The sequence below is a fragment of the Maylandia zebra genome, linkage group LG8 (assembly GCF_041146795.1).
Source record: "Maylandia zebra isolate NMK-2024a linkage group LG8, Mzebra_GT3a, whole genome shotgun sequence".
Classification (NCBI taxonomy): domain Eukaryota; kingdom Metazoa; phylum Chordata; class Actinopteri; order Cichliformes; family Cichlidae; genus Maylandia; species Maylandia zebra.
The window spans coordinates 13,946,427-13,963,877 of NC_135174.1; the positions used below are offsets into that span (position 1 = coordinate 13,946,427).

Below are 17,451 nucleotides of genomic sequence, written 5' to 3' on the forward strand. Positions count from 1 at the left end.
TCACATCAACAGTGACGACGACAGTGACAGCAGGACAGAAAAGTACAGCAAAAACAACACAAAAATTTATTCCACTGGCTGAAACAAGTCCCACTCCACAAACTTCAACAGAACAAACAACATCTACAACAGGAAAAGCCCGTAAGAATGAAACACTATACTTCGACTTTTGTTGGTTATCAGTAAAACTGAAGTGAATGTCATTCTGGGTTTTTATTGTGGTAAAAGGTGAACACCACTCTCAAATCATCACAGCTCCTGACGATGTAACAAAAAAGGAGTGAAAGCAGTATAGTCAGTGCTTCAGTTCTTGTTCTTTTTTAAACTTTTTTTGAACTACAACCACTGTGTGTCTTTTCTTTTTCCGCTCCAGATAATGTTGACAGAGTGAATGTGACCACACAAAATGAGAACAGTATAACTCTGACCTGGAACAAGGTTAACAACATCTCAACATACATACTGCAATATGGTAATATAAGAGAAGATATTAATAAAACTGAAGAAGGACCCATAGTACATGTGGTCACTTCTCTGACTGCTGGGACAAACTACACATTCACTCTCTTCACCACGTCTGATGGACTCAACAGCAGTGGATACAGATTCAGTGCTGTGACAGGTTGGTGAGCACTGAACAAAACATTCAGTCTAATTAAAACATAAACAAAATACAAGATGTTGTTGGGAACATTGTTTTAGTTTCTTTTGTGTGTGTTTTTCTATTCTAGCTCCTCGTAATGCTGAAGAATTCGAGGCCGTTGGTCAAAATGAGACCAGCATAAAGCTGCAATGGAAAACAGTCTCCAACAGTGACAGTTATCTACTTGTGTTTAATGAAAGAGAGATCAGCATTAGTAATTCTGAAAAAGAATACAGAGTGTTAAATTTGACCAGTGGAACCAGATACAATTTCACTCTCTTCACTGTGTTTAAAAATGTCAAGAGCACTGGAGTAAACTGCATCGCAGTCACTGGTAAGATATATTTTCTCTAACATAGACAGATAAACCAGGATGGACCGGCTCATTAGTACTTGAAACTTTAGCTGATGGAGAGTTGTTGTTTTTTTTTAATCAAAGCCACTTTCCTCTGTTATCTTTAGCTCTACAAAGTGTTAATAATGTGACTGTGGTGCATCAAAATGAGATGAGTATACCACTGGAGTGGGACAAGGTTAACAACATCTCAACATACATACTGCAATATGGTAATATAACAGAAGATATTAATAAAACTGAAGAAGGACCCATAGTACATGTGGTCACTTCTCTGACTGCTGGGACAAACTACACATTCACTCTCTTCACCACGTCTGAGGGACTCAACAGCAGTGGATACAGATTCAGTGCTGTGACAGGTTAGTGAGCACTGAATAAAACATTCAGTCTAATTAAAACATAAACAAAATACAAGATGTTGTTGGGAACATTGTTTTAGTTTCTTTTGTGTGTGTTTTTCTATTCTAGCTCCTCGTAATGCTGAAGAATTCGAGGCCGTTGGTCAAAATGAGACCAGCATAAATCTGCAATGGAAAACAGTCTCCAACAGTGACAGTTATCTACTTGTGTTTAATGAAAGAGAGATCAGCATTAGTAATTCTGAAAAAGAATACAGAGTGTTAAATTTGACCAGTGGAACCAGATACACTTTCACTCTCCTCACTGTGTTTAAAAATGTCAAGAGCACTGGAGTAAACTGCATCGCAGTCACTGGTAAGATATATTTTCTCTAACATAGACAGATAAACCAGGATGGACCGGCTCATTAGTACTTGAAACTTTAGCTGATGGAGAGTTGTTGTTTTTTTTTAATCAAAGCCACTTTCCTCTGTTATCTTTAGCTCTACAAAGTGTTAATAATGTGACTGTGGTGCATCAAAATGAGATGAGTATACCACTGGAGTGGAACAAGGTTAAAAACATCCCAGAATACATCCTACAGAATAATAACATAAACATTTGTTCAATTTTCCAATTTGAATATGTCAAATACTAACCCGACCTATAATCCTAGACTGCTTACTGCTAACCTGGTGGAGGTTAACAGATTAAAAACATCTAAAACAGTCATAGTCCTTTAAAATGTTCCACAGTTGATGCTCCTCTACAACATGAACAAGAGCAGAGCTCTATAATGATGTTTAAGGTTTCTCAGAAACAGAAGAGTGTAGCTCACCTAATATTTTTCAAAAGGACCGATAAAAATACTGAAACTGAAGCCTCGCTCCATGTTTCTGTTTCTGACAGAAAATGTTGTTACAGTTTCTTGTTTGTGCGTTTTTCTATTCTAGCTCCTCGTAATGCTGACGACTTTAAGAAAAATGGACAAAATGAGACCAGCATAACTCTGGAGTGGAAAACAGTCCTCAACATCGACAAATACATTCTTGTGTTTAATGAAAGAGAGATCAACATTAGTAATTCTGAAAAAGAATACAGAGTGTTAAATTTGACCAGTGGAACCAGATACAATTTCACTCTCTTCACTGTGTTTGGAAATGTCAGAAGCAGTGGAGTAAACTGCATCGCAGTCACTGGTGAGATGTAATTTCTCTATATTTTCTCATTTTTTTGGGGAACATGCTTATATACTAGCTTCTCGTAACATAAACATTTGTTAAATTTTCCTATTTTTTGTCTGATGTACATTTACAACATTAGACAGGGGACATTCGAATTTGAAATTTAACTTTTATACTTTCTAAAGGCTTAGGAAACATCAATGGTTACTTAAGGATGAAACATTGTGAATCAGACTTTGTAAAATTGTCTTTATTTCATCTTTAGCTCCTGATATAATATATTTAAATGGACAATATAAGTCCAAGTCGATATTCTATATTTTCCTTCTGGCCTGCAGTGCCATTTATTCATCCTGGCTCCACCCACCAACCATATCTCTGTGAAGAAGGAAGTGTGCATCTAACCCTGATGATAGGCTTGTGCTTGTGATAGAGCAGCAAATATGGATAATGTGCTCTTAGCGAGCAGCATGCTTAATTATTATATTTTATACAATAATTATCTAATTATTATATTATTAGTACACACTATTTATTTATTTAATTTTGACTGATCTGATCACCTGATTGGAAACATACATTGATGCTGAGCCATTTAGCTCACACACCTACTCAGACTTAAGTATGTAAAAGCTTGTGTTAACTGAACTAGCTCTATGCTCCTGTATGTTACACAGTCACATGTAGCTATTTCATTTTAAAAGAAAAAGATGAACAAATTCCACTTCTGAGTTTTGTTTTTTCAGTTCCACCAGTGGTGCCTTGGGTCAGTGTGACTGAACGATTTGCTAACAGCATAACTCTAGAGTGGGAGAACATGAATAAAGCCTGGCGATACGAGCTTCAAATCAATGGTGGTGTGTCAGATAGTGTGTCAGACGTCTCCTCAGATACAATCAGAAAAGTAGTGACATCTCTTCAGCCTGGATCACAGTATGATTTCAGCTTAACCACAGTGTTCGCTGGACTCAGGAGCACTCCTTATACGAATTTCACAGTAACAGGTAAAAAAAATTATCTCTGTTAGAGTTTTATAACTTTTTCTTGTCTCTTTTCAATGAGTTGTGTAAAAAAGAAGAAGCAGGTTCATGCATATAACTGTTTTCTCCTCTATTTCAGCCATCGACTGTGCCAGTGCAGACTGGAAAGTTACCAACTCATCAATCAAAGCAAAGATTGAAGGCTTGTTCTCGACCGCAACGGCCCGTAATGGATCTAACGTTCATGTCAGTGATGGACGTGAAAATGTGTCGTTTACTGGACTTTACCCTGGTGCCACCTATAACATCTCTCTTGTCTATGAAAAGTCTTCCAGAGTTTTCCTGCAGTGTGAACACAAATTAACAATTCGTGAGTACAACAGAAACCATTTGAAGGACTAGAATCTGTAAATTAGTTTTTAAGATCTTAAAGTATTCACTCATATTGGTTACAGAAAGGTTATCTGTGAATTTATTTAATTTAATTTTTAATTTTTAGTTTTCACCCTTGCATTCAATTTTTAATCTTAAAAAGGTTTATTGCAGAAAAATAATTTTGTTAACATACCTACATACCACAGGTTAACACAGTTACATAATATGATTCAGTATTAATATATAAGCTTTAACTAACTATCATTTTATTACTAACTGAAGAATTCATTCTGATGAATTAGCTCAAGAAATTAAAAAGGTTAAAACAGAAAATGAGTAATTCTTTCAATATCTAATGTGTCAATGTTGAGGTCTTTATTTTTAGTTTTTATATGAAAATTCCAAAAATATAATAAACTTTATAAACTGTAGGGTACTGCTTTGAATTAAAAGTAAAACAAATAATCTTTCTATTTGAGAACAAATTTTAAAATGATGCACTTTTCATAGACTCTGTTTTATAGTATAAAAAGTTTAATTATACTCACTGTAAGTCATATATTTTCTGCTTTAGTTTTGACTGTAAAACCTTTTTCTTGTTTTACTCAGTTCCTCCTAATCTAAATGCTCACTGTGAGTACTGGGCAGCTGGATACTCTGTTCTTATTAAATGGACAGTTCCAGAGGGCGAGTGGACCAATGCGGAGGTGAATGTGGCTGGAAAGACTCACACAGTAGCTAGTCCTGAAACTGAGATCATAATCGATGGATTCCAACCTGCCAAAAAATATAAGGTGTCTGTAACTTCACTGTCTGGGGTGAGGAGTTCTGAACCGCATGTGTTTTACTGCCAAACTGATCCAAGGGGTGAGTAAAAGTAACTACATTACCATGTTACTGCTTGTAATCATAACAACATACAGTATTTTCAACTTTGACTTGATTACAAATCGTTTCATTTCACTCAAGTTTAAAAATAAACCTCTACATTTTTTAACTTCGTTGTATTTTAATAATGCTTTTGCTCCCTTTAGAAGTTAATTTACTTGAGTTATCTTCGTCTAATATGAAATGTGTGATCTGAAAAACCTCATTTTAACAAATATGCAAAAAGCTTAGAAGTCATAAAGAGAGCACTGTATACTGTCCCTAAATGCCATTTCATTGACACAGCTATTAAATTTGACAAAACATAAATAGTCTGTCTCAATGCTACAACACAAAACATCCCTACTTTAAATTTAACTGGCGCCCACTCAGGTTCATTTGTGCTGAGACTCTTCCGCCATCTAGTGGTCTTCAGTCCTTACTGCTTTTCTACTGGTCTGCTTCTGTCTATCTACTGGAGCAGGAAGATGACAAACAATCCAGCTGTCTCCATGGAGATGACCAAGTGTGATGGAGGAGGAGATGAATTATATGAAGACTATGACAATGTCACAGTGCTTGGCACCGAGCATGACTTCTAAGCAGAAGAGACCAGTTATGTACTTGGTTAGTTTAAAAACTAGATAAAAAATATTCTACTAAGTACTCTAAGTACTCAATTTAGATTAAAAAGTACTCATTTTTAGGCAAGAAAAGTACTAGTTTCATATGGCGAAAGTATTGTTTTAGTTTAGTTTAGTTTAGTTTAGTTTAGTTTAGTTTAGTTTAGTTTAGTGCGCTCTCTGCCCTGTCTTAGAAACCACACTTTTTCCCATGGAGGAAATGTAATCTGAGGAGCTGTCCTGTCAGCACTTAGCTTTGGCACAAATTGATGCAGAAGACACTGCCAGTGCCAAAGTGCCTTTTGACTTTGCTTCATGTGATCTGTGTGTGTTTGTGACCGCTTAGGCTTTCTCTGAGGAGAATCTGTGAATTGCTTTGTTGACCGGTCTCTGCTGTGTTTGTTCCTGTGTTAGTTAGTAGTAGCAGCCCGGCACTTACTTTAAGATTCATCTTTAATAAAAACCTTTTGTTTTTGCTCGTGATTGTGTCTCACTGTCTCCTTTTTTAGACAATTGTGTTACTTCTCCACATAACCCTCAGTGTTGCAAATTTCATGATACTTCCCATGTCCTCTGTTTGCATCTATCACCTTCTGAGCCTTGTTCAAACACTGCATGTTGATAGATTTAAAAAAGAAAAATTTAGAAGCATTAGAATGAATGTCCTGTGATCAGTAAGATGGGAATGTTACTGTAAAAGTTCACCCTGTGTTCAAAGAGGGGGAAAAAAATTGCAATCGAAGCAGTTAAAAAGAATGCGCTCTCTCATGTTCAAGAAATCTGTTTAACCATGTAACATTAATATGATGAAAAACTTGTTCCAAATCGGCTCTATAGGAGTTTACTTTTATGTAATATTGTTATAAAACCCCTGATGTCTTCAAATGATCCAAAATTTTAGTTTGTAGTGTTTGCTTTTATTTTTAAAGACTAATCTATGGTGCAAAAATATGTCCATCCAAGCCGAACAACTGCTGAACATCTGGCTGTATTGCAGAGGAGCTATTACAGTTTCCAGATTTGTTGGGATATGTTGTTTCTAATGACAACCAGTAGGGGGAGACAGAGACAGCTTTTCCTTACCCACAAATAAAGCATGGTCCACATTTCTATTTGACAGTTTATAGTAGGAGTCACAATGGCACAGTATCAGCAGTAAAAGAAGATATATTTAATTAAGTTATTTTGTTGGTTTTACTACTACTACTACTAATAATAATAATAATGCTCAGATTATGACTTCAGTTAGACTTCATACAGATCCCCGTGCAGTTTATCCATGAAAATTCTCAGTGCAATCCTGTAATTACTGATCCTTATTCCAGTGTTATGAACATATGTCAGCACTAAGTTTGGGTCCATACCTTCTGCCTAATTTACCGCCTATCATATCTATGTGCTCGCGTGCAGCCTTGTTCATTACTTCTCAGGATCTGCTTTCATGTCACCCGTCTAATCCTCTAACTAACTCCCCTGCTTCCTGTTAACAAGGTAAGGTTAAGAGTGAAGAGGTCAGGGCAGCTGAGGTACAGTTTGAACAGTTCATCTGACACTGATGGATTAACGTTCCCAGGAGAGTATAGAGAAGGGGAAAATCTCCTGGAACGAGAAGAACGTTAATGACATGCAGTGGTTGCAGCACTGAAGGACAAGATTGAGGAAGGGACCAGAGAACCCTATAGAGGCCCACAGTGTTAGTGACACTACATACTGATTGTCATGGTCCGGGTGAGTGCCGGGTTTTTCCAGAGTCCACGTTTCCACCTCTAAGCTGAGTTGCTTTGATTTGTTTTGTTTTTTTGTTGTTTTTTTTACATAATAGAGATATAATTAATACCATCATGTTCATTAATGTGCTCATCCTGTCCAGAACAGAGGGGGCCTATTAGAGATGGAGATGGATAAAAAGATAAATCTGGTTTATTTGGTTTCATTTGAAGTGGAACCAGATTCCACTGTTGTTTTAAAAACATTACTTTAAAGTAAACACATTTTTCTTTATTCCTTTATTACTAGTTTTATATAGAACTTGTGTTCCCATTTTATATACTGTTTTTGGTAGATTTTTGGTCTTTTCCCACTAAGCAACATTAATAAAACATACTTATATTTATTTATTTAAAAGTTTCAAATGATCAATGCATTTGGTTTATTATCATCATGTGATTGATGAAACAAAGTATTTCAGACACAGATGTAAACACTTGGGCACTCTGGGACACTTCTGACACCACAGTGCATGGCATGTACGGCATGTACTATTTAATGTCAGCACTGCAATCAGCGCTTCAGTGAGTCATCTGCTTGCACATGCAGGAACACAAGAATCATGTGGCAGCCTTGACATGAGGTTTGGCAGGTTGCCGGAAACAGTAAACACCTCAGTCTGCCGTGGAGAGCAGAGAGATGATCACAAGAACGGGTTTACAATCAGCGACATGCTTTTTTCTTTTAACCCGACCTGTTCACATTGAGGCATCTGTAATGGTGAACGGTTTATGAGGAAGTGATGTGGGGCATGAGCACAGCTGAGCCTGGTACGATGAACCAAGGAACCTCCACTCAGGCAACTCCCTGTCGCAGTATTTGGGTCACACTTAGTCACATTAAATCCGGTTTTCAGGATTAAAACTTGAACTTGAACTAGTTTTGCATGTGTGCTGATATGTACAGTGATATGGATGTTGCATAGCAATTGTAAATGCATTTTAAAAAGTGAAAACAAAAAGAATCTATCCTCTTTTCAGGTTGCATTAGTATTTTAAGTAACAGAATTTTAAGAACATTTTACCATAGTAACAACCTTCGTAATGATAATAATTTAAAACAGTTAAATTCATATCTAAAGCTACTTGTAACTGAATTTATTAGTTTTTTATTATTATTTGTATTGCTGTAAGGACATAAAGTATCATATCTAAAAGCTAAAGTTGTTTTTTTTAGATTGGTACTTAGAATTTGTATGTGTGTGCGTTTGCATAGCTTTGCTCCCACATACATCCACCATAAGTACATCAGCACTGTCAGTGGGCAATGTACAGAGATCACTGGAGGTGATGTAGAGAGAATAGGGTGGGGTTTACTTGGTAAAAGGGGCGTCCTAGAGACGCCGAAGAATCCTTCTATACTTTAAAAGGAAAACATACATACACAGCTCTCATTACAGACCTCCTGCCTCCCCTTCTTTTCTATTGGTAACTTTTATCTCTTATGTCACCACCAATGATGATTCCTTCATCTCTGTCCTGCACCAAAGGTATATAAGCACTGCATTAAGTTGTCACATAGTCCAGTCAACGAATACTCTTCATCCTCAGTGAGACCAGCCACATCAGGTCGAGATAGACTCAAGCTACTCAAATAGCAAGCTGGTATCAAGATGCCTAACACCAACAGAATCATTTCGGAGACGAGGAAGGCAGAAAAAGGTGATTTTTTAAATATATTTTATCTAAAGATATATAACTTTTTTTTCCTTTCCTTTTTCCAGCATGTACATACTACAGTGATATGCTTTAAATGTACTCACTGAGGTGAACCAAACTGCATTTTCAGCAGTGAAGTGTTTTTCATCCTCACAGGCAGATCCTGAGAGAACAGTTGACCAGAGTTTGTCTGTATAAAAATGTCTTTAAAAAAACCTATATTTATTTACAATACTTTCACATTTCTGCTTGTTGTTGATGGGTTTATAATGGTATTATTCCCTGGGAGCAATGGTTTAAAAACAAAAAGCATCATCTGCCTGAACCAGATGTAACCCATGGGAATGCATTTATGTATTATACTGTAAGTTACAAGAACAGCTTCGAAAATGGTCACATGTTTTCAGCCTCCACTGAAAATATCACTTTCATATCTGGCTTAAGTGCCTGTTATGCAACAATTAATCAGTTAGAAATTAAGAGGGAAGTGATTTTGCTAAGATCAGCCTTCTGCATTATTAATTTTAGGGATGCCCATGTTGCATGTGTTGCAATCCATTATCTTCACATTAACTCTGACTTTAATTCAGCTAGGTGTGACTTGACACTTGGATGACTTTCCTATGATCTTGTGGCAATAAGCTAGCTTAGGATCTAGATCCCCAACTTATCTGATTTGCACAGACAGATCATGTCACTCTTCTCATCTCATAATCTGCTTTGAGCTTCACGCTGCACTCTAGTGTGACTGAAGCCAACCCCAACAGCATCTGAGATGTCTTGGTCATTCCAACTGCCTGGCATGAATCCACCACTGACTCTGGAAAGCATGCAATCTCTGATGTGATGATCTGACAAAGGCAGATGCTTTTCTAAGTATACCCAGTTTTCCTGTGGTTCACTTCATCACCGCTTGAGATGCACCTGTCACCTAATATTTATACCAGTTAAGAATATTGATGTTAATAAAGGTTTCTTTGGTTTCAGGAAAAAAGGCCAAAGTGGTAAAAACGCCCACAGGTAAGACTTGAATCCTACCACAGGTTGGATTATCTTTTTGATTTTCTTTTTTAAATCATGCCTTCTTTAAAGGCTGGCCCCACTATGGTTCATCTAACGTTTAGTATCTCCTGATATTTATTGTTATTTTACTCAGCAGAGAAGATCCCAGGGTATGAGACAAATATCCCTGAACCCAAATGTAGAGCTGATCTTATCAAATGTAAGTTTGATTGTGCAGTTTTGTTTTTTTATAATTCTTTCCAAGCACCATTTGTTAAGTTATTGTTTATTATTATTTATTTTTTGCTTTGTCAGATTGGATTAACTTGTCTCTGGATGACAAAACAGCCAATAAAATGCTGTGGATCACAGAAGGTGGTGCCAAAGTGGCCAGAATGACTGATAACCTCACGTGTCCTGTCTTGGACAGACCAGAGCGATATGAGTACGCTCCACAGGTAGAGTATGAGGATGCATTTAGCCAGAAATGGCATACATTACAAATGTATTTTCTGCTCATTTTAAATGTTTACAATGGTGTAAAATTAGATGTGCTTGGAAACAGTATGTACCCCAAGTTTATTTCAAACCTGAACCTACTGGTGTTGTATTTCCAAAAGGAGAAAGCAATGCTGCTTGTATTATAGTGACATTATCACCTCTGTGCATAAGGTTCTTTGCAAAGAGGGAATCCTGGGAAGCCGAGGCTACTGGGAAATGGAGTATTCTGGATGGGTTGTGATTGGAGTCGCATACGAAGGAGCTGGAAGAAGGAACAAGGATGGGCCCTGTGGCCTGGGAGAAAACGAGGAGTCCTGGGGTCTCGGCTGGAGTGGTTCCAGCTATCATGCCTGGCACAACGGTCGCATTACACAGATTGTGGAGCTTCCCAGGTGCTCCACAATAGGTGTATATGTTGACCAGCCTGTTGGTGTCATTGATTTTTATGCTGTGGAGGATGTGATTGAGGGAGGAGAACGCAATGGGAAAAAGGAGGTTAAACTTTTGAAGCAGTTTAAGAGCTCCTTAAAGGAGAAAATGATGCCAGGTTTATGGGTAGGAACAAACTCTGACTGTGTAATCAAAAAGAAGGAGGAATAAAGGAGTGGAAGCATAGAGGCAGATTATAATCATATCTAAAATTGAGTGGAGCTGAACTCTTGTTGGGTGAGGAGTGAAGTAGCTGTTATCCTATTGCAATAAAGCTGCAATAAGGCTGTTTTATATTTTACCAAAACACTACAGTATCTCTGAGGAAAACAGAAAACATTTTAATCAAGGGAGCAAAGTGCAATTAGAAGATATTCAGAAAGGAGTCACCTTCTGAATGTTGTCCACACTGTTGGATTTTTCTGAAAACACAGGACCACTCAAGGTTTATACTAATATATATGTGTGTATTTGTATTTCTCTATTGTTATTGTTTGCTAAGAATGTATATTTAGTTAGACATAAGTGTATGTAAAATGTTAAATATGAAAAAATGTTAATCAAAAATAAAGTATGGAAAAAGGAGACTTTTTTTCTTTTTTTTGCTAATGTGAATGTTGCTATAGTATGAAGACAGCAAAAATATGCAAAAAAACAAAAACAAAAAGTAGGGACAGAATCAGGATTTAAGCAGTACAGTAGTACACTCACAAGGTGCATGTTAGACTCATTGTAAAATCAGACCAAGTCCCAAATCTAATTGTGATTCCCCAGAGTGCTGCTATGGAAATTACATAAGGCTGGTGTCTAACTGTGTAGTAGGTGTAAAATTTCAATTGGCATAAATGAAATATAAATAAATAAAATCCAAAAGGGATATTGCAACAGAATTAAAATGATGAATCTAAATATTTGAATTAAAGCTTATTTTCTTACCTGGCAGAAAGACTTTCTCTTTATTCCTATTATCTAATATAATCGGTATAATTTAAATTAATTAAACATGCAGCATATTCAAATTTGGATAAATTCGGGATTACATACAATTCATCTTTTTGAGATTTGTTTTTGGTTCTATACTGAAAATGAAATTAATTGCACGTTTTCTGTCTGTGGTCAATGTCTGAAGCTTTTTAAGTAGTTAAAATAAAGTCGTATGCACAGTGTTAAGTTTGCACAACATAAAACTCCTTCAGTGTTGTTCAGTAAAGAAGACTGACTAGAAACTGCTTCCCTGGAGTTTAAAGGGGCTCACTTTGACATGTGAGATGCTCCAGCTCGAACATTAGTTTCTGTCTTTGACAGCTTGACCTTACCTCCCACTGCTTTCAAAACTAAAGCATCAGCTTAATAGGAACTAAAAGTGGCACTCATTTAACTGTTATCCTGCCCACAAGGCACCCACAGACGTCAGTGGTATATCAGCTAAATATGCTGCAATTTTTTTAATGTAATGTAATATTTAGACAGAGATACTGACCCCTTGGAAGACCCCAGTTGGATGTTAGACATATTGATATAGATTTAACAAGTGCCAAGAAAAGCCCCAGTAAGCAATGCATTCAAGTCAATCAGGTATTTGACACACTTAAACTGTTGTCATTGCTTCTGCATACTGTACATACAATGACAGTCATGTCAGCGTTGAGACAGCAGAGGACATTACCCTTCCAGAAGCAGGTCAGTAGAAATCTCACTCTTCAAAGGGGGTCAAAATGAAGTCACGTGTAGTCAAATCAATGCTTTCTGTACTTTATCCATTTACTTATTCTTAATTAGTAATACTCAAAAACTGCACCTCTAGCTTTAGGCAGTTAAACACCAACTAAATTGAGCTTAGCTTAGTTTATTTAGGCTATTTCAGTGTGATTCTTGTGATGAGTATATATAAGAATTTACAGCCAGTACAGTTAAACCGATATGACAGGTACAAACATCCATCATTGACCAAAGAAAATGAAACCGGAGACTTGGATCCAAGAGTAATAAAACCCACGGTGTCACCTCACTGCGTGTTTTGGATGTGTATATGTGATCATATGATAGGTATGAGAGTTGGAAGAGTGGAAACTCTCTGCTGGTGTAATGAGCAAAGTGATATATGCTATAAAGCAAATGGCACATATGGTCACACATATAGCATGGCATAAGGAGGATGCAGGGTGAGGGTGGGAGGAATGACCAGCAATCCCTGCTGTTGTGTGAACATGCTTTGCAAACAATACAGACAGAATTTAAAATATCCCTTTAAATATTTTTGAATTGAATGTTAGAACGTTTTATGTATCTTCCCGTAGGAGCGTGATATGATGAGAGTTGGATTTTCTCCAATGTCCTGTTTTCAAACACTCTCCGAGCTTTTTGTGTGCAGCAGATAGAACCAGTTACTGACCAGTACTAAGTTCTGTTTGTTCCAGTGTGCTTCCACAATATTATTCCTTCATGGTTCCGCACCACCTGATCGACAGCAGAAGCTACTCAAGCATTACTGTGATGAAGTTATACTGGTTCCAAAAGATTTGTTGTCACGTATCTACTAGCCCACATTCACACTATCTGCAGTCTAACATGGACTGATAGGGTCACCAGTTTCATGTTGCTCTTTCGCTCCATGTTATCTATACATAACACTTTACACTGTTGTCATGCTCTGCTGCTGGACAAATGTTTCACATGTATACTTTTCTGGTTGCAAGTAGCAATTGTGGCTTTTCTTTTCCAATTGTGGCTGTACTACTCTCTATTTACTATTAAAACATACAATAATAAAGTATTTTAACATGAAGCTAATCAATGTATTTTTTAAACATATTTTTATTTATCATATATGCCCATAATGAAAAGTGCCCTCAGCAGAAACAGTGATGGACGAAATTATTAAACAGCACCACCTGCTGGATCGTACTTGTCAGTACACCACAACAGAAAACCAAACCACGTGCACACAAAAATTGATTTCTCTTTTTTGGATCTTTCGTTTTTGTATGGAACATATGGAACATCACAAAACATGTTAAAGTGCTATTGTGTGTACTTTTTTTCTCTAGAAAATTAATCATGAATGTTGTTTAAGGGAATATGGGGAAAATTATGTTCTATGTTATCACTTGTCACATAGTGTAGATCACGAACTTTAACTATTTTACCTATTACTTCACAACACAATACTTACAATGAATAACAAATTATTATCTAGAAAAATTGTTTTCATAGTAGGAACTAATTCAAAATGACCTTAAACCTTATTGTAGATTGTAGATAATCTATGTGTGTATTATGCGAGATCTACATTATTAGGAAAAGTCTAATCAATTGAAAATTAAATAAATAATTAATTAACAACAAATTAAATAAATAATTAACACGGTATAAGCTCAATCAGTGAACGGGCATCAAACAAGGTCGCTTTCAAATGACAATACCAATAACAAACCTTTGACCAGAGAAATCTTCCTGTGATTTAATCATCTGATGGATGCAGCTGAATAAAATGTTGTTGGTGTGATTTATGCTTGACCTTTGGCCTTTCAAGCTAATGTTGCCATTTTTTCCTCACTAAAATAAACTGCATTTCCCATAATCCTATGAGAGGGCCCCACAGGTTGTTAAGCGTGTAACAGGAGACTATTAGTAGTCATGCAGCTGTCTGTCACTGCATGCGGGCGACTGCTCACTATGTTAAAAGGGAGTGGTCAATAATTACTGTAGGCTAGCTGATTTGTCCCACGTGAGAACGGGACATCCTGAGCATCCTGGATAAAGACCTTCCTGGATAAAAGCAAATGGCCTGGACACGTGAGCTAATTATAAGACAGCACGATTATTATTGAGTGTTGAGAAATAGCTTGAGTGTTTGCGTCTAGGTCGCAGGATTCTGAAAAGCTCATTTCACAGGAGATACTCTTAGATTAAAGATACTGCCAACCAGGCTTCAGGACGCTCCTGCTTACACTTGACTTTTCTCTTGTCTCCCGTGTTCTTATCATACCACTTAAAATGCTTTTGATATCTTACTCCTGTGCTACAATAACACCAGCTCTCCTGAGGCATGTGTACACTGCTGATTATCAGCATTCAGCTTCTCTTTGAGTGCCTTTCTTCCCGTTAAGCTTTTGTACATATAAGTATATAACAGGCATAGTTTTAATTACTCTCAATCCGTCAACCTTAAAGCGCTGTACTTTCTTTCTTCTTCTTCTTTTTTTATAGCTGTATTAACGGAGCATCATTAGTTTTCTTCTGTACTCTCTACAATCAGCTATACAAGACGCTGACTTGGCATAGCAGAAAAAATATATAAGAAGGGACCATCTCGGAAAATTATTTTTGCCTAATTGTGGGAGCCTTTCAAGTCTAGACAGGCTAATTATAAAATAATTGGTTATCTTATATTTTAATGCAGCTTCTGAAGGTTTTACATCTGTTCTCAAGGCTTCTTTTTCTTTTAATAATTTAAACTTTAATAGATTTAAAGTGCCTAAACAATCCATCAACCAAATGTCAAATTGCTTTCCTAACTCAAAACTTTACTTTGTCTTGCACATGGCATGGTTTTGGAAGTAAGCCAGAGCCTTAAAGCCTTTGTCTCATTGTGCCCCTCATTCTCTGAATATTTTGGCTTTTATTGGGGGTGCTGACTCAAGACTGGCATCCAAATCTCTGATTGTAGTAAAGCTACACTGAGAATTTAAATAATGCAAGGGGCAAAACAGAAGCACGAGAAAACAGCTGTTTTTTGTTTTTTTTTAATGTGTGTGTGGGAATTCTTGAGTCACAAACCCACACTCAGCAAAAGACAGAGAGGCTGTTAAGGGCAGGGCAAGAGGGAGGGACAGTGAAGAAGAAGAGGGGGAGGAAGAAAGAAGGGGCTCACAGAGAGTGCACTGTTAGTGGACAGAAAAACAGACTGAGTGCTAACAGCCAGCGTAGGTACAGCACCAAGCGAGGACTGCTGCTACAAGTCAGACCAGAGTGAAACAGTCGACAACAGAGAGGGAGATTCACACGTCCACGGAGAGCAGCGGAGTGTAGCAGAAGAGCGTTGTGACTGTTTGGGCAACAGGAGCTCGTGGTAGCCAAGAAGAAGGCTGCCAAGCCTGAAGAGATGCTGTGAGGAACAGTGCCAAGTGATGGAGCTTGAAGCAGCCAGCAGGCAGGCGCGATTAGTCAGGTATATACAGCAATATGGCATCTTTATTAACATTTATGTCTCATGTAGTTCTAGATGGTTGCACAGTTAAACATCACACTTCTTAATCATTTATCTTTATTTAATCTTTGGTCAATAATGTGACAAATTGTGAGCAAAGTTGCTAAAGGTTAACAATACTGTGAAGCAGCTTTGTGGCTGATATTTATTATCTGTGGCTGAAACACTCAGTGGCCCCCTGAGGGACCTCTTTGAACCTGTGCTAAACTTTTCTGTAGTAACTCAGCAAGTTTTACTCTTATAAGCATCAACTTTATGGCTTCAACACCTTAAAATGTGCAGCAACCAGCAATCTCGTGTCCTCAGAAATGACAGCCCAGTTAAGAGTCGAGAGAGTGTCCTACGTCACTGCTTTGCTTATCAAGGTCAAACGTATTTTGATAGCTTTCGTTGGCTTTTAAAAGTATGAGAATGTGGGAGACATGCAAATGTTTTTGTTGATAGAGAGAGGGAGAGGATTATTTTCTGGGGCAATGTATTCAACATGGTCTGTGTCCAACTTCACATGATGCTTCAGAGTCCTCGGGCATCACAAAGCGCACTCTGTGTCGTGCACAGACCCACCGTTTGTCCTCCCCACCATCCCTCTTTAGCATTTTAAGTCTTCTCCTCTCTGAGGTGGTGACCCTCACTGATTAAAAAGGAGATTTTCCAAATATTTCACAACACCCACAGAACCCCCAGTGGCTATGAGGTTGTTGGTCTCTAACAAAGACGTGACTGAGTTCTCTCATTTACTCCATGCCGCGCTTGTAGGGAAATGTGGTTGATACCGGCAGAGCTTGTGGATACCAAATCATATCAAACATCTGGTTCATCCATGCAAGTGTTTGTGGTGGCTCAACGTGAGATGCTCCTCGTGATTTATTTTTTCATCTTCAAGTTCATCTGTATTAGTGTTTCACAAAGGTCACAAATGAGCCAAGAAGGCCGTAAAAATACATCTTTGATAAGGAAGCTTAAGCAGGTGTAACTCGAAATTTCAGTTTCTCCATTGGAGTTATTTTGCTGTCAAATATTTATGGACGAATGCAAATGCCTTACATAATATGCACACACAAAAGAAATGTAAGGAATATTTTTGTTGTAGTACATGAAGAAATATATAAATATATACTGCACACTAATAGTAAAAGAAACAGTAATAAGAAAGTAGTTTAACATAAAGTACCAAATCCACTGATTGTTGTATATTGTCACATATAAACATGCAAAAATTTTATTTTCCCTTTTATATTTAATTTTTTATACTACTATAGCATTATTATTATTATTATTATTATTATTATTATACAAAGTAAACAACTTTTACTTTCCCACCACCATGCTCCTTTATTTGGGTTTTCTATTCTCAGCGATCCACACTGCAGTTATGCAGTTTGGACCAGATAGTGTCTCATACCAGCCCCGTCCCTGCTGCCAGATTGGTTTTCACACAGTCCCAGCCCCTCCCTACCACCACAGCGACGCAGCTGTCACCTGTCAGTTTGCATGGTGGGGATGCGCATCGGCCTGT

At 37.4% G+C, this 17,451-nt stretch overlaps 3 protein-coding genes across 8 annotated transcripts in view; all 3 read left to right on the top strand.

Moving 5' to 3' along the window:
* The first annotated feature begins 1,134 nt into the window (after nt 1-1,134).
* On the top strand, nt 1,135-5,348 carry LOC143419996 (receptor-type tyrosine-protein phosphatase eta-like). The gene is made up of 7 exons (XM_076887860.1): nt 1,135-1,360; nt 1,470-1,715; nt 2,294-2,539; nt 3,271-3,528; nt 3,644-3,874; nt 4,489-4,746; nt 5,140-5,348. The coding sequence occupies exons 1-7, from the start codon at nt 1,150-1,152 to the stop codon at nt 5,346-5,348; spliced, it is 1,659 nt and encodes a 552-aa protein (XP_076743975.1). The 5' UTR covers nt 1,135-1,149.
* A 3,318-nt stretch (nt 5,349-8,666) lies between these two features.
* LOC101483456 (stonustoxin subunit beta-like) lies at nt 8,667-11,311 on the top strand. 2 transcript variants are annotated; one of them, XM_004571368.2, is made up of 5 exons: nt 8,667-8,797; nt 9,782-9,814; nt 9,951-10,016; nt 10,112-10,254; nt 10,469-11,311. In XM_004571368.2, exons 1-5 carry the CDS (start codon nt 8,749-8,751, stop codon nt 10,895-10,897), a joined length of 720 nt encoding a protein of 239 aa, XP_004571425.1. In that variant the 5' UTR covers nt 8,667-8,748; the 3' UTR covers nt 10,898-11,311. The 2 variants fall into 2 exon arrangements, with proteins under 2 accessions (XP_004571425.1, XP_023010101.1); XM_023154333.2 differs by having other exon boundaries at nt 9,954-10,016.
* A 3,070-nt stretch (nt 11,312-14,381) lies between these two features.
* plekha4 (pleckstrin homology domain containing A4) overlaps nt 14,382-17,451 on the top strand; it is a 15,679-nt gene continuing 12,609 nt past the window's right edge. For 4 of the 5 annotated variants that reach the window (XM_004571370.3, XM_004571372.3, XM_004571373.3 and 1 more), the window contains exons 1-2: nt 14,382-14,521; nt 14,936-15,896. In XM_004571370.3, coding sequence (XP_004571427.3) covers nt 15,856-15,896 — 41 coding nt within the window. In that variant the 5' untranslated portion in view covers nt 14,382-14,521; nt 14,936-15,855. Of the gene's footprint in view, nt 14,522-14,935; nt 15,897-17,270 lie in introns of those variants that run through there. The other variant, XM_004571371.4, reaches the window with a different exon arrangement.